Source organism: Anser brachyrhynchus (assembly GCF_964034855.1).
Source record: "Anser brachyrhynchus genome assembly, chromosome: 2".
Taxonomy (NCBI): domain Eukaryota; kingdom Metazoa; phylum Chordata; class Aves; order Anseriformes; family Anatidae; genus Anser; species Anser brachyrhynchus.
The window spans coordinates 81188929-81216009 of NC_137695.1; the positions used below are offsets into that span (position 1 = coordinate 81188929).

The window sequence follows — 27081 nt, forward strand, 5'->3', positions numbered from 1 at the left end:
GCAGTGTCATCAGGTACCAGAGATAAGTATGCTAGAAGGATTATTTTTTTTAAATATATATATATATTTGAGAGAGATTTCAATTCCCAGTGATAAAGTAGAGCTCAAACTCTGTTAACAAGTCATAGGGACCAATTGTCCTGTTAATAATCATTAATAGATTTTTCACAAAGCAGTGAAAGAATTAGATTTAGAATTGGATTTTTGTAAATATGAGGGATATTATAAAAGATCTTGTCTCACTGAAAGGTTAGCTGCATAAGTCTGCAAATGGTCATATATCTGATTTAATGTTTTCAAGAACTGCTTTTACACAAAAACATTTGAACTTAACTGAGAAATTTTCAGATGACAGTTTTGGAAAACTTCATCAAGACAGATGTCATTTAGCCAATAGTCAGGAGGAAGCATACAAGACAAACAAATACATTTAAGATTGTCAGTTCTATTTTGTACACAAAATAAATGAAAAAAAAAATAATAACAAATGGTATTAACACAGCTGTAATGTCCATCATACTCTTACCTTAGGCATTTCACTTCTTGCCTTTCTTTGCAGATTGAGAACACAATCAGCTTTGAAAAACTCACACAGTGGACCAGTTCTACTATGATGGAAGAGAGGAGAGTGAGAGTGTACCTCCCCCGCATGAAGATGGAGGAGAAATATAACCTCACGTCTGTCTTAGTGGCCTTGGGAATGACCGACCTATTCAGCCCTTCAGCCAATCTGTCTGGTATCTCTTCTGCAGAGAGCCTGAAGATGTCTCAGGCTGTGCATGGGTCATACATGGTAGTCAATGAAGAGGGCACAGAGGTGGCAGGCTCAACAGGGGTGATGGGAGACATCAAGGATTCCTCTGAGTTTGAAGAGTTTAGGGCTGACCACCCATTCCTCTTCTTGATCAAACACAACCCAACCAACAGCATTGTCTACTTTGGTAGATATTGTTCCCCCTAACAAGAGAAAGAGTTGGAAATAACACATGCCTTCCCCTCCCTCAGAATTTGAACCCTTTTACTGTAGTAGTGTAGCATAATTTCATCTCAATATTTTATCAAAGTGGAAAGCCTTTAATATCTAGGGAGATATTCTTGAAGAAGCATGTGAATTTTCAGATCTTTATGTGCAGGTATTTCTGATCAGCTTGGATTCAGGACTTACATCCAGAGCCGAATGAAAATTTCAGCAGGTAGCTTAGGAAGATTTCCCAATGTCCTTGACTAACGTGGGAAACAGGGCCAGTGTTTTGCCTTTTTGTGAGAAATCCTGCCATTGCTATTGAGATCTGGTTTCTCTATAGGAGCTTTGTGAAATAAACACTGCTTGCAGTATAATCCTTGTCCTTCCTGTTGAACTTGCTGGGCAACCATCCTTGAATTGATGCCTGGACAACTTTCAGATGAAATTCTGAACTTCAGCAGATCATTCTTCTTCCAGCATTTGGGCTTCTTTGTGCTGCACATACTATAAGGCCATGCCTCTTTTTCTGAGGGAGCATACAGACAGTCTACCATTTCTTCTTAAATAATCTCCAACCACAACATCTTCTTGATTGATATTATTGCCCTTTTTCATTTCAGTGACATATCATTGATTTTTTGAATGTACGTGCATTGTCTTTCTATTTATTCTAATAAAAGCTTTGCAAACTAAGCATGTCATTACCTATTTTGGGTTACTGCACCACACAACTTGAAAAATGTGTTATAGTGGGTAATGAATATTGACGGAAGTGGTTTAGAGTGGTATTTATATCCTATATTCAAAATCAGAATATACCCATATATGAGGTCACTGAATATTTAAAGACTTTTTTTTTCTTTTCTAATTTTGAGCTTAAGCAAGGTAAACCCTACAGCTCCTAGTCTTACTTTGAGCTTCTCTCCAGATAGCACATCAAGTAACTAAATTCTTTGAATTTGCCATTTTATTTCTGCATAGTTTTTACAGAAATTCTCTAAGGGTCTCAATAAATACATCAAGGTGATGCCTACAAGATACAACTTAAAAAAAACATGAGAAAAGTAACAGGAAAACACATTTTTATACCCACTACAAAGTCTATGGGAGAACTATAATTATTGGTCTTCCCAAGACAGTCATAAAGGATTAGCTATGGTTAACACAAATATTAAAGGAAAACAAACAAACAAACAAACGAAAAGGTATTTCAAGAGATATGAATTCGTAAGTTTTAATGTGTACATTATGTTTTTCTTCCTGTATAACTGCAGACAACACATTTTTGCTATAACTCCAAACAAAAACCAACCAAACAAAAAAAGCAGGACTCATAAAATATTGTCCTGGAAAAGAAAATCATGACAGAAATGATAAGTGTCTTCCTAAAACTACACGCAAGAGAGATTTTAAAGACACAGGGTCTACCTAATACCCTCACTGTGAAACAGAAGCATTTAACTGTTGTTTTAAAAATAGCCCCTTAGGTATCATTAGGGATAAAAAGTAATGCTTATCAGACTTCTGAAAGATAGACATCTGTTGAAAACTAGGTTTGGGTGCTTAATATAGATTCCAATTTTGTTCTTATTTTAATTTTCGTGCAAGTGGGTAATTCTGGTCTATATATTGAAAATGTTGATCAGTGGAACTGTGCTTGGAACCAAGTGATTTTCTCGGGGGAAGTCAGAGGTGTTATTTGATGAAAGTCCAGACGCATTTTAAGATGACAAGCCTGTGAGCGTCAGAGTAGAATAATACAGAAGAGAGAGTTTATGAAGGAGAAAACTTCCTCTCTCTCTCAAGGCTAAAACAAGAGGTAATACAGATTCAGAAAAGATGAAAGAAATCTATCCACCGTATCAATGTCTGGGCCCAGAACTGTACCTGTGCTTTGCTGGTCTGGGCCAGCAGGATATTCTGTAAAGGAGCTGGCACAGTAAGTGCCACTACACCCCATTTTCTCTCCATGTTGTGTTGTTTTAGATATGCAGTACTATATGGAATGAAAATAGCCAGGTGCAATCACACTCTTTGTAATGTCTCATGAGAAGCGCTCTGTGGACTGAGTGTACCTTTCCTTCTCACATCATTTGGAGCAGGGACCATCACAAAATCATTTGGAGACCATCCGCGAACATTCCACGTCTCTGCACATTTCACTATATTCTTGTAAGCAAACCAAATCCACAGGTGAAGTCACAAGGCTTTGCAGGCAGTATGCTCTAGTCATAGTCACCAGAGGAAGGGCACTCAGAGAACATCTTGGACTCAAGTGAGAAAGCTTTTCTGGGCTCCCAAAAGATACTTGAGAAAGCATAGCAAGACTACAGCCACAAGTCAGGGATTCCTAATCAAGTCTGTAATGGTGAGGTAGGTCAAATATCAAGCCAGAAGATTAAGACCATGGGTCAGGGTCTGTAGCGGTCCTAACCTGAAGTGTTGTATGCTGAAGAGTTAGAGGCTCACATAAAAGTTGACCTGATCAAGCACAGGCCTGTGCTATGCTATGCTGTGTTATGCTGCCCTCATTGCCTGTCCTCCAGGCATGTACTTTGCTGAAAGTATCATGTAGCTGCAGGATAAACTTTTAGCCTGCTAATTGTAATGGAGGACCTGTAGAGGTCCTCGGACTGGCACCTGGTGATGATGCCACTGGCATACATTTGTCTTCATCATGAAGTGAAACAGCATGTGTCCATAAAAAATACATTCTTGCTCAGCAGTAGAAATGATCAACAGTGTTGCTTACTTCTAAGAACATCCTAAAAAAAAACCTGTAAAGACCACAATGCCAGTGAACCTTTCTGTGGATGGGATCTGCGAAATGTGCTGTGCCCTGACTAAAGGTTCCTCCAATGCTACAAAGTTTAGAGTTCCAGAATCTGAAGGGATGTGAAGTTATCTGTGCTATCTCCTTTTTTTCCTTGTCTTAGCTAAAAGCATTAGCTAGAAGTATTTCAATGTTAGCTAAAGGTATTTTAATCAATACCTTATGAAGTCTGAGTGTCTTTATTACTGGTACCCAAAAGGAACTCTTGCAGTAGTGCATTACAAAGTCCAGCTCAGTGAGGTTCATGGCCAGGCACAGACATGCAAAGTAGCTTGGGCAAGAAGCACAATCAAGAGGTGCAGTTTAAATGCTTCTTCCAAGTGAGGGGAATGTAGACTGTGAAGTACACACCCTGTACTAGGGGTGATCTCTGTGAGAGGAAGCCATGGACTGCCCTGGGCCAGTCACAGCCAGTTGCAGGTGGCTCTGTAACTCATGAAAACAACTCCCTGTGCGCCCAATCTTCAGCCAGTCAGAAAAGTATATGGCACCTCTGCTCAAACATAGTTAAGAAAAGGTGGTAGCTGCTAGTGACAGGAGATATGTGAGGAGACACAAAAAAGGAAGACTGGAGAGTCAGAAAAAGGGGACACGTGAGGAGAAATGTGAGAGATGATTTTGGAGAAACAAAACAGAAGAGACACGTGGAAGGAGATGCTGGGAGCACAGGTAGAGACGCTCCTGGGAGGAGGTGCTCCATGACAGAGGACAAGCCTCTGAGGCACTGTGGCCATGGGCAACATATGTTAGGCCAGTGACACCTTGGAGGGACAGCAGCCTGCAAGTGACTGACACTGGGGTAGGGACGCCCCTGAAGAACTGTATCCCATGGAGCACATTAGAGAAGAATAAACAAGTAACCAGCAACTACTGGCAGACAGAAAAGATTATATACTGACCCCAACATCTTGCATTGCTTCACTGAAGAGAGTGCAACAAGGAAGATAAAACCTAGGAAGCAAGGAAGGAAAGGTGATAAACTGAAGTTGACTGTGGAGAAGAGCGGAGAAATGTTTAAATGTCAATTTCATAGCTTGTTGCATTGATTATTATTATTTTTTTTTTTGGTAATCAGCAAGAAATTAGGTGAAACTCCCCCAGTCAAGACTGTTGCCCACAACAGAAGCCCACTTCTGAGCCTTAGTCCTTTGGTTCCTGCCTGAGGTACACTCTAGGTGTGCCTGTCTTCAGGCCTGCCTCCTGATGGACCTCAGACCCAAGCTGTTGCCATGTCTCCAGTGCCATCTCCTTTGTTCCTAAATGGGTGACAAAGCCAAGCTGTTGCCATCTATTCAGTACCATCTCCTTTGTTTCTAAATGTGTGACAAAGCCCTGTGTGCACTAACAAGCCTTTAATGGCCATGACCTGACACACTTGGAGCCTTTACACACCTATGCACCCAGGAGCTCTATTTGATCTGAACGAGGGGATCAAGTGCATCCTCAGTAAGTTTGCAGATGACGGGTGGGAGTGTTGGTTAGGAGTATTGATCTGCTTGAGGGCAGTAAGGCTCTACAGAGGAATCCAGACAGGCTGGATCACTGGTCTGAGGCCAACTGTATGAGGTTCAACAAGCCTGAGTGTTGGGTCCTGCACTCGGGGCTCAACAACCCCACACAACGCTACAGGCTGGTGGAAGAGTGGCTGGAAAGCTGTCCGGAGGAAAAGGACCTGGGAGTATTTGTCAATAGGTGGCCAAATATGAGCTAGCAGTGTGAAGCATTGGAACAGACTTCCCTGGGAAGTAATTGAGTCACCATCCCCCGAGGTATTTAAAAGACATGTAGATGTGGTGCATAGGGACATGGTTTAGTGGTAGTGTTGGCAGTGCTAGGTTAACAGTTGGACTTGATGGTCTTGGAGGTCTTTTCCAACCTAAGGGATTCTATGATTTAAGCTCTGCCCTGGGCCTTCAGTTCTTCCCTGTGCTACATTAGATGTCCTAGTATAGTGTTTACTAGTCTCCACTTCAAACACAGCTGTGCCAATAGCTGGCCAAGGACTCCTCGTGTGACCTGGGCCATGCCTCGCCAATAAGAACCTGCCAGTCATCACTGGATTCGATCCTAACTCTGACCTGTGAATGGACTTCTTGGCTTGACTTTGGATGTGCCCCATTTCCATGATACTGCCTTATGATTTGGACTCTTGTTTGAAGCTGGCCATGTTCTCTGAGCTAGCTCCAACCATTCTTTTCCAGATCTTGCTCAGGTTCTGTGGGACTGGGCCCTGGCCAGTCTCTGGCCATGCAGGGCCTTATTCCTATAAAATTTCCTGTGGGACTGGCCTAGCTGTGGGCTCTGATATCCCCACAGCACTCACCTTTTACTCAGGCCAGGCTCCTAATTAAGCCCCCTTCCACCCTGCCAGGTCCTCCTTTCCACACCCAGCAGGGTCCCACAGGACAGCATGACTCCCTCACTCAGCCCAAAGCCACTCATGCCATGTCCCCTTACAGCCCGCTGTCCCTGCTTTGGCTCTATGTCCCCTAAAACAACAAGCGTAGTGGATGAGGGAAAGGCTATAGACATGGTCTACCTTGACTTCAGTAAGGCTTTTGACACCGTTTCCCACAGTATTCTCCTGAAGAAACTGGCTGCTCATGGCTTGGACTGGCGTACACTTCGTTAGGTTAAAAACTGGCTGGGTAGCCGGGCCCAGAGAGTCATGGTGAATGGAGTTAAATCCAGTTGGAGGCCGGTCACTAGTGGTGTCCCCCAGGGCTCAGTATTAAGGCCAGTTCTCTTCAATATCTTTGTTGATGATCTGGATGAGGGGATTGAGTGCACCCTCAGTAAGATTGCAGGCAACACCAAGTTAGGTGCGTGTGTCGATCTGCTTGAGGGTAGGAAGGCTCTGCAGGAGGATCTGGATAGGCTGGAGCGATGGGCTGAGGCCAAGTGCCGGGTCCTGCCCTTGGGGCACAACAACCCCAAGCAGCGCTACAGGCTGGGAGATGAGTGGTTAGAAAGCTGCCTGGCAGAGAAGGACCTGGGAATATTGGTTGACAGTCAGCTGAATAGGAGCCAGTAGTGTGCTCAGGTGGCCAAGAAGGCCAACAGCATCCTGGCTTGGATCAGAAACAATGCAGCCAGCAGGACCAGGGAAGAGATTGTATCCCTGTACTCGGCTCTGGTGAGGCCGCACCTTGAGTACTGTGTTCAGTTTTGGGCCCCTCACTACAGGAAGGACATCGAGGTGCTTGAGCGTGTCCAGAGAAGGGCAACAAAGTCTGGAGAACAAGTCTTATGAGGAGCAGCTGAGGGAGCTGGGGTTGTTTAGCCTGGAGAAGAGGAAGCTCAGGGGCAACCTTATCACTCTCTACAGGTACCTTAAAGGAGGCTGTAGCGAGGTGGGGATTGGTCTGTTTTCCCAGGTGCCTGGTGATAGGACAAGGGGAAACGGGCTATTTCAGTTGTGCCAGGGGAGGTTTAGCTGGATATTAGGAAAATCTTCTTTACTGAAAGGGTTGTTAGGCATTGGAATGGGCTGCCCAGGGAAGTGGTTGAGTCACCATCCCTGGAGGTATTTAAAAGATGTTTAGATGTAGAGCTTAGTGATATGGTTTAGTGGAGGACTTGTTAGTGTTAGGTCAGAGGTTGGACTAGGTGATCTTGGAGGTCTCTTCCAGCCTAAATGATTCTGTGATTCTGTGAATGAGGGGAAGTTGCTTGTAGTTTGCTTTTAGTTCTTACTGCTCTAGTCTGTTATCAATAGGTAATAAATAATATTAAGCTCCCTTATCCTGAGTCTGTTTTGTCCATAGTGAGTGATCTCCCTGTCCTTATCTCAATCCAGAAAAGTTTTTTCATTGTATTTTCTCCCCGTCTCTTGCTGGAGAGTTCCTGTCCAAAGGAAATTGACCAGACATGTCATTTTCTTTGGTCTGGAGAAAAAACATAATCCCACAGAACAACTGAGAGAGAAACCATCATTGATAGCTACAGCACCAAGGTTTGCAATGGCAACCAGTTAGACAGTCAGCTGTAATCTGGACAAGATGATTTCCTTCTCTGTGAATGGTTGCTTCTGTCCCTCATGGAAAGGCAGTTTACATATCCACAATGCGGGATGAAGGCAAACACAGAAGAATTAACGTGTTTCTGCCTGCTGGCAAAATTGCAGTAGCAAAGAGGAGAACAAAATCTCAAGTTCTGCACAGGTTTTTGTGATTGGATAGGAGGCTTTGATCTGTGAGCTGACCTGGACTTCCTCTGCATTTGTATAGAAAGTGTCATACTTTCTATACTTTTATACTTTTTACTTTCAGGTGTCCAAGGCTTACTTACTCAAGAGTCTGTTGGTTTAGGGACAGCTCCACAATGAAATGCTTGGCAGTGGAAAGGGTAGCAGAGCCTTAGATGACCTTTTACTTGGGACAAGCATTGTCAGACAAGGATGTGTGACAAAACTATTTGTACTGCTTTGCACAGCTGTGCTGGACACAGCAAGCCATTGCCAGCTGCCCCAGGTAGCCTTCCAACTGCTATGAGGTTTGCTTACTCTCTCTAGACCACATGCAAAGAAGACTATGCAAGACCCATTGTGTGTTGGTAATGCTATGCTGACGGCCTGTTCTGATCAAGATCTTCATTTGCTCAAGGACAGTTTTTGCTGCTTGTAACTGGCCTTCTGTCAACTGGCCTTCCAAACTTAACTATCAGTTTGAGCACAGAAAACCAAAACAGACCTCTTGGAATAAGTGTAGAGTATCTTTCTCACCCACTATCAAAGCAGAACTTATCTTAAATTCTTCCTTAGGGGAATCATGGTTGTCTAAGAAAGAGGCTTCAGGGACACTTTGAAGGCAGATTTGACTGAGTCAAGTGTACTGGCCAAGTCTTATATGAAGCAATAGAAGACTAACATGTGGAAATATAAATACCTGTGAACACCAAGTGGTCCTGAACAGAAAAGGGATAGGAAGCTAAAACAGTGGTACAGACCTGAGGTTCAGTATGAACAATGTGAGAAACCAGCTTATTAGCTGTAGACGCATCTGCCCACTTTGATATGTCCTCTTCAGACTTCTAATCTCCAGCTTTGAAGGCCTCCCGATGACCAGAATTTTGTGGACACACAGCTTAAAAGGAAAGCAAGGTGTGATACACTTCTTCTGACACTCACTGTCCAGGCACACGTCCCAGTATTTTATTATATGCCAAATTTTCATTTGGACACCTAGCACTGGAAATCACTTCTGCCTTTATCACCTCACCTCTGTGGTGGTTTAGCGACAATGGGAAGCTAAGCACCACCACACTCTTCTCTCACTCCCTCTCCACAGAAGGACATAAGGAGAAAAGATAATGCAAAAAGTTTGTGGGTTGAGATAAGGACAGGGAGATCACTCACCAGTTACTGTCATGGACAAAACAGACTCAGCATAAAGAAGATTAATATTATTGATTGCCTATTGATAACAGATTAGACCAGTAAAAACTAAGAGCACCTTCCTCCCACCCCTGGCTTCTTCTACCTCCTCTCCCTGCATGGCACATAGGAGTGGGGAATGGGAGTTGCACTTGTCTAAAAGGGGCAGCTTCTGGGCTCTGCTCAGAGAGGCAACCCTCCCACTCTCAAAAACTTGCTACACAGACCCAATACTACCTCCTGAGCTACAGAAATGAAATTTTGTACCCTCTCTGCTATTGGATACAAAAGAGTGAATGTGCTTACTTGAGTTCAGTGCCCTGGCTCCCAGTATACCGAACTGTTATTCACTACTCTTAAGACAAGTTATGGTGAAGTGTTAATAAACACATTTATTCATAACAGCCCGAAGGAGGCAACACACTAAATTACATTCATAAAGGTTTTACGTATTATAAATAAATACATAAATACATACGGTTTACTATATATGCCAGCATTACTTTGGAAATACCTAACTCTTTCTGACCTGATCTGCTGTTTGCTCAAACAAAATGTCTGACAGTTTTGGCCATGGTGGGTACCTTGTTCCTTTTCTTTAGCAGAAACTTCTCTGAGACAGAAGTTATTAAGGATCCTGCCTGACAACTCAGTCAAGAATAGAGCTTCTCCTAGAGAGTTTTCATTAAAAAGCACTTCATCCTCCTTGTTTCACAAGGCTTGTTAATTCTTACTGCTGATCTCCCTGTGAGTGGCTTGTGAGCTAGCAGCTAAAGTACTGGCTTAGCTGCCCAGTTCTCTGGGTGACATGCTCTCAGACTAAGCCTCCGAACAGAAAGAAATTTTCCCCCTAAAACTGCCTCTTTACTGCCTCCTTCTTCAGGAGACCTTCAGCCATTCTTCTCAGCTATGGTAGCACTGTCCCAGTATCTCCAAGTATGTGGAAGCATCTTTTTGAAGATGGATGTCCTCTCCAGCATCTGCCTGTCCGGTAAACAGTTCCTTGCCTCAGTGAGAGCCAAAACTGACCCTCTTTTCCTTGTTATTTCACCAGGATGTTTTATTATGACAGGACTACTTGGTCTATGTCAATCTGCGTATTAAGAAACACATAGCAAGAATAGGATATATAGTAGCAGGATACCTATACATAATTTATTATTGGTGTTGATTGACACCAGATTGGAGATTTTGGATTAAAAGTGTATCTGGGGAGACTTACTCCCAATCTCCTTTCTCTATCAGCAGACTAATACATATTTTATAGTTAGAGATAACACTTTGAGAAGCAAGTCTATTACTAGAAAAAAACAGACAAGGGTTTTAGACTTTCTTAGGGGCTGAAATAGAAGCAGCAGTCTTGCTTAAAAACAAAATGCAACAAAAGCCTCAGCTGGCACTTGTAGATATCTAGCAAAAAATAACATTTCCACTACAATCTTGTCTTGCTTAAGTCCTCAGACTTATATACTGTAGAAATATATTTATTTTCACAAAAGGAAGCAGACTAAGGAAAAGAAAACTGCATGGTCTAAACTTTTGCTAGAGCTATAGGAACCTAACTCTTCTCCTTAACAGAGATTACAGCAATCCCCACATATGTTCTGAAGAATGATGTTGTACTAACTCTTTTTTCTCTTTTTAAATCACACAATGCTTTTCAGAGGTCAGAATGGTTTCTTTACTGTTTGTCTTCTATTATTTAGAAGACAATAGCTTCTATAACTGAAATATATTTGCTATTGTATATTATGATTGTCCCTCGGACCATGAACACTCCTTTAGCTAAATTTTACACTTCTTCCGTCATCTGCCAGGCCATTAAGTTATTCATGAGAAACACGAGAAATGCATACCATAAACACATTTGGAATTGAATACATTTTGCTTTCTATGGAGCTATGTTTTTCTATTACTCCCTGAGAATAAAAATTGTTTATAAGGCCTTCACACCCATCAAAAGATCTTTTTCTAAATATTCCAGCTCTCCAAAGAAAATGTGTCTGCTTTTCATTCTCATCTCAGCTGGTTTTCTCACATGCACACTTCTTCATTTCATTTTGTCAGGAGAAAATTAGGCTAAGTCCTGTTCTCACTTATCTCCTGTCTAGCATTGCTCAGATGCGTGTTGTATATTCAAGAAAGACCAACTGAAATAGAATTCTGTTCTGTTACTACAACCATAATAACAAGCAGATTAACTAATAATTGCTAATTATGTTTTCCATCACAAAGTTTTTCTCTTTTTTTTGTTGTTGTTGTTTTCATTAACATCCAGGTACCCAGTTGTAACTGAGGCTTAAAGTCCTCTGTCCTACTCAACAGTCCTGATGGATTAGCAGAACTAGCAGGAAACACTTTGTTACACAGAATAAGAAACTAATATTTGCTCTCCCTTCAACCCAGAATGGACCCATTGAAAGTAAATCTGACCCAATTCCATCAAATGATTTTATGGTGTCAAAGGTCAAACTTCTGAAGGGCACCAGCGGGTGGGTCCAAATTCAGACTGTATAAATTCCCCAGGGTGCAGCCAGTCTCTCAACATACAGCTGGAAAGCTGTATTACCTTTGGTGCTGAAGCTCAAACGGTAAGCGCTTCTCTAGGAAAATTTACCTTCCCGCTATATTTGCTCTTGCTTGTGCCTAAACTTAAAAAAATAATTATTATTGTCTTATGCTTTGTATCTTTAAGGTCAGAATATTTGCATGATATTCTCTACAAAAACTTCTCACCTGTGTGTATGTATTCTGCTCTGTTTTATTATGTGTAAAAACTATGTGTTGGTTTTCAGGAGATTTCTAAAACAGTTATTCTTTGTGCTTAAAGTATGTTTTTATTTCAGAGCACCTTATTGTATTGTTCAATATCTTTTAAATTTGATGTTTTGCAGTTTGCTTGATCGACTTCCAGTTCAACAGAATGCACAGAGAGCAACACTGTAGCATTCAGTGAATTTTTAGGGTTATTTTAGTGTGAAATTTCTCTAACAGTTTAATTCCTGCAAAATACAGCTGCTGAACTCTACACAAGATCAAAACGTGTAGGTGTATAAACTTATATTCTTACAATAATCTATAAATTTTAATTTGTTTACAGAAAAGAATGTGAGAGAAACATGTGGACGTGTGTGTTAATTCGCATGCATGGTCACTAAAAACCTCGGTGGGGTTTAATATGACAAAGACAAACTTCAGGCTCCAGCATTAAGCACCTATATAAGAAACTGGATTCTGGAAGACAAATAACTTTAGCAATTTCTATAAATTACAGGAAGAAAACTAGGTTCATGCTGACCTCAAAAGCTGTGCTTTATATAAGCATACTAGCTATACAGGACTTGTACAGCCTGGCACTTTATAGTAGTTAAAGACAGAAACAAATATAAAGATCCTACTGCTTTACACAACTATTCATTTGACAGTGCTGTATTATAGTTGCTAATTTCTCATGTCTGCATTCCTCTTCTGTCTGAATGTCACTAACAAAATTTAACTCCTCAGAAAGGTTATAGTACAGGATATATACATATAGCTTGCTTTTTTCAAGTATGTCTGAAAGCACGATAGGGTGGAATTGAATATTCATATATATGAATTATGTGCATCAGTCTCTCTTCTAGACTTAGACAAATTATATTCCCTATCTATTCTTCCATTACTAAAAGAAGAGTAGAAATGCAAGCCTTTAAAGATCCACTGGCAGTAGGTACAATGGAACAAGTAGATATTTTTCTTCACTTATTTAGTTTTAGAATATAAAAACAGTCAGCGAGCCTCTGCTTTCACATTTATCTGTCCAAACCTACTGAAATTTGCACTTTGAATTTCCAGCTTTGCAAGTCTATCAAACAGGTCATATTTTCTTGTTTTGATCAGAGGAACTCTATCTTTCACTGAATGAAAATATGTACAAACAATTGTTGTTTGACTGCTTTTAAAAGGTAAACAGAAACTATATATGGAACTAAGACTTCTGAGAAAATGTACTGCTAAAAAGGCAACTGAATGCAAATGCAAAAAGAAATAGATTTATGAATACAGTTTCGAACATGCAGGAGAGGTGGGTATGGCAATAGGCATGTTAACAAAGAATGACTTTAAAACTATTTGTTTTTTTTTTTATTGAATGGCCTAAAAACTACCGGTACTTTAAAGGGGTGGCTCACTACAGAAAATCCTGCATCGCACTGTGTTTGTATAGCATTCCATCATTACATTGTCACTGTGCTTCTGCTGTTTGCTCTAGACAACACGGATTTCACAATGGGCTCCATCGGTGCAGCAAGCACGGAATTTTGTTTTGATGTCTTCAGGGAGCTGAAAGTCCAGCATGTCAATGAGAACATCTTCTACTCCCCCTTGAGCATCATTTCAGCTCTGGCCATGGTCTACCTAGGTGCAAGAGACAACACCAGGACCCAGATAGATCAGGTGAGACTATGGTTAAGGATGAAAACCTTTGTCCTGCTCAATGGAGCCACAGCACTTAATTATATGATAATGTACCTTGGAACTTGCATAGATCAGAGGCAAAAAAATCCGTAACCAGAATTCTCTAAAGCTGCCATCACCTCCAACTCCCAGAGTGTTAAACAAATGCACTGGCCAGAAATCTTGAAACTGGATTTTAGTTTGAATTTTATCATCGTTAGTAGTAGGATTCTTCAAAAGAACAATGCATTCCAGTGGCTCTTTGCTTAGAACAAGGAAACTAGATAAAATCTGAAGAAAGAGCCAAAACCCATCTCCAGTCTGCAAAATATATCACATGAGTTTCCTACAGCTCTCACTTCCTTCATAGAGGAAGGTTGAATTGTTACCTGGAAGAAATTTAGTCTTAACAGCATGTAACGGAGCTGATTTCCATATGTCTACTGTGGGAAAAAAAAGAGATTGTCAAAGCAGACAGCAGTATGAACAGATATTCAGAGATGGTACAGATAGATTGACCCTTTTAGTCATACAGCCTCCCAGTTACCCAACAGCTATATTTCAAACATCATGTATTAATCTCAGTTGCATAACCTTTTTTGTTATACCTGTTATTTCAGCTACTATTATTTTCAATTACAGGTTGTTCACTTCGATAAAATCCCAGGATTTGGAGAGAGTATGGAAGCTCAGGTAAAGAAAAAAATTCATCTCCTTCTCTATGTCTAGTAGGTAAATCTCTAGATAGATGGAGTAGATAGATCTCTCAGTTCCAAGCCCTTTCTGATGAGCATCTAGTGCTCTGCATCCAGCAGTTGGGGGAATTCTTTGTTTGTACGAATCGAGAAAGAAGGGAGTTAACAGGGGATTCAGAACAAACAGAAGATAAAACCCAGGACCAAAATACTGGGCAAATACACAAAATTGTGGATACTTGCATGCTTAGGCCAGGTAGTTGGATGATGGTGATTAAATGGGTCTGGCTGGGAAAGATGGAAAGCCTACCTGATCTGCTGGAGCTAGATTACTGCAGAGGTCAGTTAAGAGTCCTGCAGAAAGAAGTATGAGAAAATTATGGAAGAAAAACAGCACAAAATTTGTATATATTAGAAAAGGACTTCACCAGTATAGTTATAAGCAGCAAGACAGATGGAACAAACAACAGTTTTGTAAGCAGAAATATCTGAACTACTTTACACTTGTCATACACTATTCAAAACCTACAAAGTACTAAAACTAGAATAACATCCCTTATCTTTTTATTTGTATTCAGTGTGGCACATCTGTAAGTGTCCATTCTTCACTTAGAGACATACTCACTGAAATCACCAAACCAAGTGACAATTTTTCGCTCAGCTTTGCCAGTAGACTTTATGCTGAAGAGACATACACAATCCTGCCGGTGAGTTGCTCTAAAATCTGATCCGAGACTTTTCCGTGTCAAAGCCCTACTGTTCTGTAATGCTAAAGCACTGTCAGAAGTCTAGGCTCTGCTAAAGAAGTTTTCTTGCATATGGAAGGCAGTATTCATGACTTCTTTTTATCACAGCCCTAAACCTGTACAGTCTTCAGAGAGTATGTGCCTAGCCAAAAGGATGTTTGTGCAAAGTACAGTCATGATCCAACTGTGTCATGGTATAAGTAACGTAAAGATAATATCAGTAATATCAGTAAAGATAATTTTTGATGGAAAGAGTTAAATCCAACTATTATCTCAGATTGTAAAACAAACATGGAAATAACTTCAGGTTCTCAAAATATTCCATAGGATGCTTTCAGACCAAAATATCCAGGTTTTCCAATTGAAAGGAACATTTCATTTGGAAAGCAAAGGAAAACATTTTCAAAATAAAAAGTGGGCAAACTGACAACAAGCATACTTCAACTGAAATGAATGAACATTTTTAGATCCAACTCAGTGCTGGAAAACACTTGAAAAATTTGAGCATATACTGTTGCTTGAAGCAGTAAATGCCAAATCTTAGAATGTTTATGGAGTAGAATCATGTCTTATTGCTGTGACTGCTTATTAAGGCTAATCAACAGAGCTACAGCATATTACTGTAGTAAATATACTATAAGGCATAGTACGTAGTAATATATAGTATAGAATAGCATTTTACACTAGTATCTTATTCACATCTGTTAATTTCAGTCGTGCATTTCACGTTTGCAAACTGTTTTAAAATTCTGATCTGAAAACTGCATAATCTTCCTTAACAGGAATACTTGCAATGTGTGAAGGAACTGTATAAAGGAGGCTTGGAGTCTATCAGCTTCCAAACAGCTGCAGATCAAGCCAGAGAGCTCATCAATTCCTGGGTTGAAAGTCAAACAAATGGTAAGGGCAAGCAAAATGTCAGCATAGGTATTTTCCCTTCTGCCAACATATTTGAACAGCACAGGAGAGCACTTAAGTCTGGAGAGATAAATACAAAACCTCTCCTTTTGTTCTTGCTGCTGGAAAATAGATCAGTTCTCAGATAAGGAACTATCATCATAAGGAACTATCCAGACACCCCTCTATTAGAGGACTCTCTGTCTGCAGGGGATTTACAGGAATGTAATATTTCCAGTCCTAATGACAAGGACAGCATTAAAACATGCTTTGTACACAGTGACAACTGGTTTCACCCTATACTGAGAATCCTGATTTCCCTCAGCCAGTATGTTTTCCTCCAGGCTTCCCAGAGTTGCTGTGTACTTGTTAAGTAGGGCATGCAGTCAAAAGGCACTTGAGAAATCTTAACAGGTAAAGGCAATGGAAAACCAGAGTTAAGGGATGATAGGGAGGTGTATCATGATTTTGATTTCTGCCCTAATGCTTCTCCATGTGGTTCCTCCATTTTTTTCTAGTCTCTTCCTCACCTCCTTAAAGCATTCCTTTCCCTTCTGCTTGAAACACAGATAAAAGACAGTGAATTCTAACTGAATTCAATCTCTAATATCTCTAATGAGTTGAAAACATTGACAACCACGCAACCTCTGGTGTGGTGTCATACTTTGAAGGAGAAAATCAGGCGATGATTAAGTTACTGGTGGAAGAGGACATGAGGCGCTTGCTAAAGCTTGCATGAGGACTGCAGAATAAACAGGAGCAAAATATTAGAAAAAAAAACAGAGTAAAATTATGTTTTCCTCTCCTGTTATATTCTTTATGTAAACATCTCTTTCAACTTTGAAGCAAGTATATTTATGTTTGCTGGTACTGTTTGGGTTGGAGATCATCCTCAGATAAAAGAGGTTTTAGTGGTTCTTCTTATCATAAATTTTACAGATTTAGTCATTTTGTAACACACAAATTTCTGGGTCCTACAGCTCTTATTGTGACTCTTTGCAGAGAGGAAAACAGCTATTGTCAACAGCAGTGAGCAAGTCAACCTTGGAAGTACAAGATTATAATTGCAGAAACAAAACAATGTCCTTGTCTATACACCCTCTTCCCCACAAATTCTACAACCTGTATTTAACATTGTGATTGTCAATGTATTATACAATTCTTTTTTCCTGTTCATTCTTAAAGGAATCATCAAAAATATCCTTCAGCCAAGCTCTGTGGATTCCCAGACTACAATGGTCCTGGTTAATGCCATTTACTTCAAAGGAATGTGGGAGAAAGCATTTAAGGATGAAGACACTCAAACCATGCCTTTCAGAATGACCGAGGTACATGGGCATGCATCACCTTATAGATGTCATCTAGAATTTGTGAAGAGAGTAGTCACCTTGTTATTCAGACACTACATTAAAATATCTGCTTATTTGTCTACTTCTGTTCTTTGTTAATCACAGGGAATTTTCCTAATGTCTCTCTCTTCACACTATTTCTGAAACTATAAAGCTTCTAAGAAAAAAACTTGAAACACCAACTTTCCTTTGAAAAAGTCCTTCTGGACAAGAGCAATCAGTCATTTTAACCATAACTAGATATTTCCACCCTCTAAGAATAATATTTGTTAAAATTATATTCTCTTTTTTGGTTCTGCAGCAAGAAAGCAAACCTGTGCAGATGATGTACCAGGTTGGTTCATTTAAATTGGCCACAGTGACTTCTGAGAAAGTGAAGATCCTGGAGCTTCCATTTGCCAGTGGAATGATGAGCATGTGCGTGCTGTTGCCTGATGAAGTCTCTGGCCTGGAGCAGGTACGGCCCTAGCAGTTGGGTTCAGAAAATCATAAACACAGTGAAATTTAGCTGTTGCAAAGCCCTTCTCAATAAAGTTATCCTAAAACATTTCACCAGCACAAATTTGAACACTGACAATATGTGATTATTGCTTAGAAGCATACAGTTGTCTCGGTGGGTGCTGCAATAGTTTGTCCTGAGCATGGATTGCTTAAGGAAGTACTTAACAGGGTTAAACGTTGGCCACAGAAGAAATTATTCTCTCAGCTAAGCAACTGTTACTGCAGTGACTTGAGCTCCAGAGGCCTTATCTCCATTACTGCACATTGAGGAGCTTCTCTGGAAGTTCATGTTAGCTTTACTGGTTCTAACGATAGTTTCATTTGGTGGTGCTTGACATGCTTCCTTCATACCCTCATAAATTAACCTATATTAAAAACTGGATATGAAGGACAGTGGAATGGGTAAAGCAATTTCAGAAAATAATAAGTACATAACATACTATTGCTGATATGAACATAATACAGGAATAGGATGTTAACTACAATGCTCCTAATGACAATCTGAATAGAAATGTAGAGTAACAAAGGAGAATTCATTGAAATGTTTGCACACTAACTCATGAATCTAAATTACAAAGATGAAAAGACACAATTTCTATCACTTATGACTGCAGACATGCATACTGAAGATTATGTACAGTTCTAGAAAAAAAAGTATGTATATGTAGGAAACAAGCACTGTGCATTTTGACTAGAAATTCTGAAAAAGAAAAGCTTTTATTAAAGAGAATCTGCACATTTAAGAAAAATAATTTGTATAAAGATGATGAGAGAGAATATATTGAAATGGCATTTCTACAACCTGTCATGGCAAGATCCATGTAAGAGGGATTTGCTAAGTTATCAGGGAAAGAAACATTACTAGGTATAAAGCAATATCAGTAATAATGAAAGAAACCAATTATTCTGGATGCCTATCACTAACAGGGATTCTCACTCCTCTAGTAGTTACCAGTGCAACCAGTCACTATGCTATTTTACACTTTTTTTAAATGGTAAAGATAACTTTGAATCAAGTGATCTTGGACTGGTACAGTGTAGCTAAAATGGAAGGATACTTTACAGCTAAGTTTCTAATTTTCAAAAAGCAAAGTTCTCTTAAAAATATCAGTTCCTAATCTAGTAACAGCTGATTGTTTAGGTATCAGTAATTGGTTACCATTATCATCTTGTTTACTCAGAGATCTTAAATGTAGAGAGAGCTTAAAACTCAAAAGCACAGAATGATTTTTGGAATATATTTCCTGAGCAAAGAAGATATACAGAGAAGGACCTTAGGTTAAATTTGCAGAGTAGTCATCAAAATTTAAAAAAAAAAAAGAAAAAAAAAGAAAAAAAAGGAATTGACAGTGAGTCTATTAACGAAAGAGAAAATGGGACAGAGCAGAGAGTCATACTATGCTTTCCTCTCCTAGATCCATTAATCTTTACATGCCTAAGAAAAGCACCATGCCAAGAGCAGTCAGTTTAAAATACAAAGAACCCCATAATGGTAAATGGTACATGGTACTGCAAAGTACTGTGAAGGAAGTTGTCATCTCATGGATGTCATTCTCGTCTCCTTGCAGCTTGAGACTACAATCAGCTTTGAAAAACTGACAGAATGGACCAGTTCTACTATGATGGAAGAGAGGAGGATGAAAGTGTACCTCCCCCGCATGAAGATGGAGGAGAAATATAACCTCACATCTGTCTTCATGGCCTTGGGAATGACTGACCTGTTCAGCTCATCAGCAAATATGTCTGGCATCTCTTCAACAGTAAGCTTAAAGATGTCTGAGGCTGTCCACGCAGCATGTGTGGAAATCTTTGAAGCAGGCAGAGATGTGGTAGGCTCAGCAGAAGCTGGGATGGATGTTACAAGCGTCTCCGAAGAATTTAGGGCTGACCACCCATTCCTCTTCTTCATCAAGCACAACCCAAGCAACAGCATTCTCTTCTTTGGCAGATGGATTTCCCCTTAAAGAAAAGAAAGTTGAAAGAATTTCTGCCCCTTACAGCAAGACCCAAAGCACTGTAATACCAAGGGTAAAAAAGAAAGGCATATTTTCTGTCACAGCCATATAAGGAAAAACAAAAAAAAAAACCAAAACACACACAACATAAATCTGAGAGAGATTACAATATGAGAACATGCACCCTTTGCCTTTCCTTTATGCATCATGGATAAAGGGTTAAGGGAATGAAAACTGCACCCAAAGAAAGCATAATCATGAACAGAGATGTTCCTGCTGCAAACTAACATTTCAGTAATAGTACTGAATTATCAGAATCATCGCACTGAAAAATACAACCTGATTTACCAGCAGAAGTCCTATGGGGGAAAAAATACAGCCTTCCAATTAAGCCAGGTGTCTGCATGACCAGGCTTTGTGGTGACTCCTCCAGAATTAGTCACTTGAAAGCTCTCGGATTAAACTATCGATTGTCACCAACCATTCCTGTGCTGACAAGGCAATTGCTTTTCCTTTGTGCTCCTGGTGCTGCAGGGCTCTTCCTCACTTTTCTAAGATGCCTTATAGAAATCTTATAATTCACATTTCTCCTTAAACTTTTTTGGCTCAATCATCATGACCAAATATGGCATGTTACTATTCAAATTGTTTTCCTTGTATTCACATGTAATGGGTCTTGTTTATGTACTCTTTTACTACTTTAATCTTAATAAAAACATGTTTAAGCAAACACATCTCATTTGTAGTATTTCAAATGCAGCAAGGGTTTTTACCGGAGAAGGAAGGACCTATGCAGAGGAATAAGCATGGACACACAGGCTGGAAGCAACTCTGTGGAAGTCCTGATAGGTGGTGAGTGGTTGAACAAGAGTCTGTGGGGTGCCCCTGCAGCTATTAAAGCTAACCATGTATGGGGATGCATCAGCTAAAAAAACACAGGGAGGCAAGGAAGCACTGCTTCGCCTTTCTAAGCACGACTTGTGAGACCTTATCTGGAGCACTGTGTCCAGTTTGCTGATGCCTTGCTCTTGGCTGGGGTGATGGGACAGGCCTGGGCTGCCAGGCCCAACCCTGAGCTACCCGAGGAGCTGCCTCAGCTCATATTTGCTCAACAGCTGAGCAAATTCTGTTCACACTGACCAGAACAAATTCAGAAATTGGTGGCTGATGGTAGCAGCCGTCAGTTGTCCCCTCTGCCACCCAAGAGGGCTAGTGTGCAGGAATGAATAGGCTTTGGTGGCACGCGGCCACTGGGCAGCACCAGAGACTCTCAGGCTGGGGAAGAACAGGGCATGGAGCAAATCACTGCCTCAAAGCCACTTCTCCTCCCCTGTGCCTGTACCATGCCTGGAGGCTCTTCTAGAGGAGCTGGGTTTGTCCAAAAAAGCCTCTGCCAACCTCACCTGCTGATGGTACTCCACAGGGACAGGGTGGGAAGGGACCAGTCACAGCTGGAAGGGTCTGGCTTTCAAAGCAGGACCCCATTCTCCTTTCGTTGCTGCTGCTGCAGAATAAAGGGGTGCAAGGACCAAGGACTTTGAGAGGAGATTGACTAACCCATGCTGGAGACCCTTGCACTGACACCTCAGGCCATGGAGGTGGGACACAGCAGTATTGTGGCACGCACACTGGCTATAGAGCCTGATGCTTGTATCAGCAGGTTAAGAACAGCAAAAGAACATGTTTGTAAGATATGGTTTGCTGTGATTGCCTACTAAAATGTTTGAACATTTCCACAGGAAATTCCCTGATTTACTTCTCATTGTTTTCAAGAGACATTTACCAGCTAGAAAATACGTTTAGACCGAGTATTACTTGTGAAAGCACATAACTGTATAGATGAAAAGGTTCAGCAGCTGAGAGAGCGGTAATGAAAATGTGAGAGAAGCAGCCCAGCAGCCCCCAGGGTCATTGCAGCAGGAGGGCAGGAGGTGCTCCAGGCAGGCAGCAGCAGTTCCCCTGCGGCCTGTGGAGAGGCCCCTGGTGGAGCAGGCTGTCCCCCTGCAGCCCATGGGTCCCACACGGAGCAGATCTCCACGCTGCAGCCCGTGGAGGAGCCCCCGGTGGAGCCTGTGGATGTGGCCTGGAGGAGGCTGCGGCCCATGGAGAGCCCCCGCAGGAGCAGGCCCTGGGCCGGAGCTGCAGCCCGTGGAGAGGAGCCCACGCAGGAGCAGGGGGCCTGGGGGCAGTGACAATGAAGGAGCAGCAGAGACAGTGTTGTAGACTGACTGCAACCTCCATTCCCCAACACCCTCCACCCACCCCCCAACTGCTCCATGGGAAATAGATAGAAGAATCGAGACTGAAGTTTAGCCTGGAATAAAGGAGGTAGCGTGGGGAGGTGGTTTTGTGCTTGTTTGTTTGTTTTAAAGTTTTTAATTCTCACTGTTCTACTTTGTGATCAGTTGGCAATAAATTCAATTACTCTTCCCCAAGCCAAGCCTGTTTTGTCCATGAAACCATCTTCCAGTCCTCCTCCAGTCCCAAAATAAGAAAGGAAACAGACCTGCAAGGAACTGTCACGGAAGTGCATGAAGAGTGACAGAGGAGGGTTTTGAGGTGTGAAGTTACTGCAAGGATACTATGCTCTTTCCTCACTCCAGTATGAAAAGCATGGCACCAGTACTGGGTGGTCTGTGGTGGTAGGTTGTGGTTTTTTTTTTCAGTTCCACCCCAGAGTATTTTGCTTGTTCTACTTGTTTTAGTTTCCCCCCATTCCCTCCCTCAAGATAACACATACTGTGGCAGCACCTAGGGGCCATAACTTGCTGTTAGCAAACAGGATCTTGCAAAAGAAAGAAGGTAACACGGTACCACCTTCACTGGTGTATAAATAGTTCAAATATTTTCCCTCACTTTCTTGTAACTTAGTCAATTGCTGGTCAGGAGATAACAAATGGAGAAATTTATTATGAGAGAGATAACGTTGTGTTTACTATTGTCCTGGAGTTTCTGTTGGTCTGTCCATGGAAAGGGAGTACTCAAAATCCTCAGGACACTCAGCTTTTACCAGATTTATTCTAAAGCTGCATTATTTCTAGGCCATTGGAATTCTTATCAATTAAAACATACTTTTTCACGCACAGAAGATGCAAAAAGGTACATCTACTGCCGTATGCAGACAGAGCCAGTCTTGTCTCTTGATTCCTACTGCCTTCTGCCTGCAGAGCAACAGACAATCGTGTTCTTTGTCTTCAGTAGCTACGACCTTAACCAACTGTGCAGTCTGTCCATCTCATACACAGATAAGGAAAAATAGCATGGAATAAGTCCTCTCCTTTGTGCTAACAGAAGGGTACAGCTTTCTCACTCCAACCCCTGTGGTGGGTTTATGTGGCAAGGTTTTGGTAGCAGGGGGCCATAGGGGTGGCTTCTGTGAGAAGGATCTAGAAGCTGCCCCATGTTAGGTAAGGGCCCCACTGCTGACCAGAGCTGAGCCAGTAAGTGATGTTGTTTTGTGCCTCTGTGAGAGCATATTTAAGACAGGGAAAAAAACGCTGCACCACACAGCAGCTGGGAGAGGGAGAGGAGTGGGGAACAGCCTTGCAGGCGCCAAGGTCAGTGAAGAAGGAGGGGGAGAGGTGCTCCAGGCGCCGGAGCAGAAGTCCCCTGCAGCCTGTGGTGAGGACCATGGTGAAGCAGGCTGTCCCCCTGCAGCCCATGGAGTACCACGGTGCAGCAGGGTTCCACGCTGCAGCCCATGGAGGAGATCACGGTGGAGCAGGTGGACCTGCACCGACGGAGGCTGCGGCCTGTGGAAGACCCCTGCCGGAGCAGATTCCGGGCTGGACCTGTAGCCCGTGGAGAGGAGACCACGCAGGAGCTGGTGACCTGGCAGGAGCTGCTGCCCGTGGGGGATCCAGGTTGGAGCAGTTTGCTCCTGAGGGATGGACCCCGTGGTACGGACCCATATCTGGAGCAGTTCTTGAAGAGCTGCTGCCTGTGGGCAGCCCACACCGGATCAGTTCAGCCAGGACTGCATCCCGTGGGAGGTACCCCACAGCACAGGGGACGAGAGTGACCCAGAAGGAGCGGCGGCGAAGAAGTGCTATAGACTGACCATAACCCCTGTTCCCCCGCGCCGCTCGGGGGGAGGAGGTGGAAGAGGGTGGATGGGGGGGAAAGTGCTTTTGGTTTCTTTCCTTTGTTTCTCACTTCTCTAGCTTGTTAGTAATAGGCAATAAATCTTACTATCTCCCTACGCTGAGTCTGTTTTGCCCATCATGATAATTACTGTGCGATCTCCTCGTCCTTATCTCAACCCTTGAGCCCTTTTCATCGTATTTTCTCCCTGTTCCTCTTTGAGGAGGGGGAGTGAGAGAGCGGTTGTGGTGGAGCGATGCCGCCCACCCGAGTAAAACCACCACAACCCCACAAATGCAAACCAGTCAGCACTGCACACCAGAGCCTCTGTCTCTCCCCTGTCTCATGATGTGCAGCTGGATCACTCTCCCTTTTATCCCCAGTATCGCTTTCAGCACAATCACAGAAGGGTCAGACTCACAGCTTTAGGACCCATCATAAGAGGCTTTCACTGTTCTGCCACCACACCCCATATACACATGTAATTTCACACATGCAAAGAGACGCAATGGATTAGTGAGTTGCACAGAGACAAGACCACACCTGTTTGCCTGCCTGCAGTCTGACACCAGTAGGGAGGTAATTCACGTAATGAGTTTCCATAGAGATGACAGAATATGGCCCTAGGGTCCTACTGCTTGTTTCAGTCCTAATTCTTCAAATATATAGGAATGTAAGAAAAATTCCCAGTCAAGTGCTGCATATCTTGAAGGCTGGAGAACCCACAGCCTTGTGTTTCATTTCATTTTAAAGAAAAATCCCACTGTCACTCACATAGAAGTAATGGAAGCCATCTGGCTGGCTTGGCTTTCTCTCATCAAATGAGAGCTGGTCACGGGTGAGGATGAGCCCTGCCAGTTCCTGCATTTTGGTTCTCCTGAAGCCCACAAAGCTCTCACCGTCTTGCCTGACTTTTAACCCCTTTTGCACCAAAGTCTACAGATTATCTCTGTAAACCCTAAACAGTGCTTAGTCACCATGTGAACAACAAATTCCTGGGACGGTTAACAGCACTTAGGAGCAAAGGTCAGATATATGTAGCTGCATGCTACACATTTTTAGTCTTAATAGCATAATTTATACTTTGACTCCATTTTGCTGTCATGTGGATATCAATGTGCAATCATTTTGTCTGTCCTCCCTTTCCTCCCTATGACACTCTTAAATATCACAGGATAAAGACATTAATACTACACAGTCTAACTGTCCTGTGAAATGAGCAAACACAATTGCATGGTACTCCTGGGGAAAAAAAAAATAAAAAATCCCAAACTCATTTTGAGCTTTTATTTTTTCAACTGACACACTTTGCTACTTTTGCTAAATGTTAGCAATAGCAACACAGAAACTGAAATCAATGCAATGAACTTCTAGTAGTGGCACCTTACATATAACAGGAATGTTATCCTGGAAGGGAGCAAGTCCTTACACTGGAAGGCCAACTTAGGTAAAATTCAGAATTTACAGCTCTGGTAAAAGGTCAGTATGGGAGAGAGAGAATAACAAGATGTCAGATTAATACGTCTTCCTGTAAGGAATGCAGAGATATGGAAATTAAAGGTGGCCAAGGAAGACTGGAGAGGGACCATTAAGCTTCACAGGGATGAATGTAAAAGCAGTTCCTCTCTCTTTCTGTCTCTTCTGTCTCATTTCCCATGGGCACAGTTCATTGCTATCCAGTAACTCCCCTTCCCCAAGCTGTTACCTATCCCCATCCTCACCACATCTTCCTTTTTCCTCCTTGTCCTTCAGCAATCTATCTGCTTCTTGGGGCAGTGAAGGAAGCAGGCAGAGCTGAGGCCAAGCCCTGTTTCTAAGAGGATAAAGGCCAGGGAGAGAAATGTTTGGGACTAAGGAATGGAGTGGGAGGAGAGCCTTCCTCCTCCTACTGCTGCCTGGAGGGACCATCTGTCATGCAATAAAGGCCTGTGTTGCTCAACTACAGAGGCTAAGCTGCATCTCAGCTGCATCTGCAGAAGATGGGGTGGGGGCTGATGAATGCCATTCCCCCAGCCACAGAGAACAACTACTTTGCCTCTCCTTGAATGCACTCTGCTAATTTTTCTTAGCTAGATGTTGCCTCTGTAATGCAGAGTCCAAGTTAAACAGGCTTTGTCTATGTTCCCAGACAAGGAATTAGCAACCTCGAAAGGAAGGGATAATAAGAAAGCATTTGAAAATAAAGTCATAGTTCTAGTAAGTGAAGCTAAATCAAGAAGAAAGAAGAGTCTAGAGCAGTTCAAGGGGACAATGCCACTAGTTTTAAACCACACGTTGGGTGTTATGCTTTCGGCTTTGAAAGACATAAAAGACTCAAAATATAGCAGTCCAAAAGACAACGTAGTCACAGAAGTCTGCATATAGCTGAATTCCAACTGGAAAGAGCAGCTGCAAAGAGCTCAGAAATGCTGTGTTAAAGAAGAGTATGTGATCATCAGAATATTTCAAAAGAAAGTCCTCAGTGCAATGCCCTGGAAGTTCTTACTTTTGCAGGACAATAGACAAAGAGATGCATCTCTCACAAAGGCTTGAGGAGCAAAATCAAAACTTTGCCTCTCATTTTGTCTGAAATCAGAAAGGAATATGAGATCATCTTGTCTTACTTGGTGTGTATCACATCATTAATTTCTACTCGGTCACTACTACGCAGAGCTTGCTAACTTGAATCATGTAAAAGCACATCAGGTCTCAAGGGACTGAGCTACTTTGTGCAACAGGGAGAGAATGCCAGAGATGAAAAGGGGGAAGGATCTTGCAATGACAAAGGCACTGGTAAGAGATGCCCAAATAATGCTAACAAATTACAATCCAGCTTCCCAAGGTGCCTGTCTTTCTGAGGGGAAAATTCTATTCCCAGACCCATTTTGGGGGTTACTGTGTTTCAGGACAAAGGCTTGTTGCCTTCATATATGTATTTAATCAAGTATTTCACATCAGTCCCAATAGTAGCCTAAAACATGTGAAAATACGAAGCAGGTGTCAAGCAGATCAGTGAACTGCGAAGATTGCCAGCACATTTCCACAAGCGAGTATTTGGGAAATTTCCCTCCTGAAAACTGACTGGCACCAAGCAAGAGCATTTGCAATCAAGTTGAATGAAGAAATAACAAATGTTTAAATGGATTTCTTGAAAAATAACCCTTTCTCTATATCCTGCTCTTGCACATCAGTTCAGGATGAACTCTTGTATTTTGAAGGTGCATTGACTTGGTATTTGTATTCTTCATCCCACAACATGTACACCTTGCAC

The 27081-nt window shown here is 41.9% G+C and overlaps 2 protein-coding genes across 2 annotated transcripts in view; both read left to right on the top strand.

The window, feature by feature from the left end:
- LOC308190708 (serpin B12-like) overlaps window positions 1-2060 on the top strand; it is a 36496-nt gene extending 34436 nt beyond the window's left edge. Inside the window, exon 19 of the mRNA XM_080582362.1 lies at window positions 560-2060. Within this exon, the coding sequence (XP_080438488.1) occupies window positions 560-961 (402 nt within the window). The 3' untranslated portion in view covers window positions 962-2060. The remainder of the gene's footprint in view (window positions 1-559) is intronic.
- A 7406-nt stretch (window positions 2061-9466) lies between these two features.
- LOC308190216 (ovalbumin-like) lies at window positions 9467-20473 on the top strand. The gene is made up of 8 exons (XM_080581265.1): window positions 9467-11762; window positions 13421-13605; window positions 14248-14298; window positions 14879-15007; window positions 15829-15946; window positions 17129-17271; window positions 17594-17749; window positions 19362-20473. Exons 2-8 carry the CDS (start codon window positions 13438-13440, stop codon window positions 19755-19757), a joined length of 1161 nt encoding a protein of 386 aa, XP_080437391.1. The 5' UTR covers window positions 9467-11762; window positions 13421-13437; the 3' UTR covers window positions 19758-20473.
- The last annotated feature ends 6608 nt before the right edge of the window (window positions 20474-27081 follow it).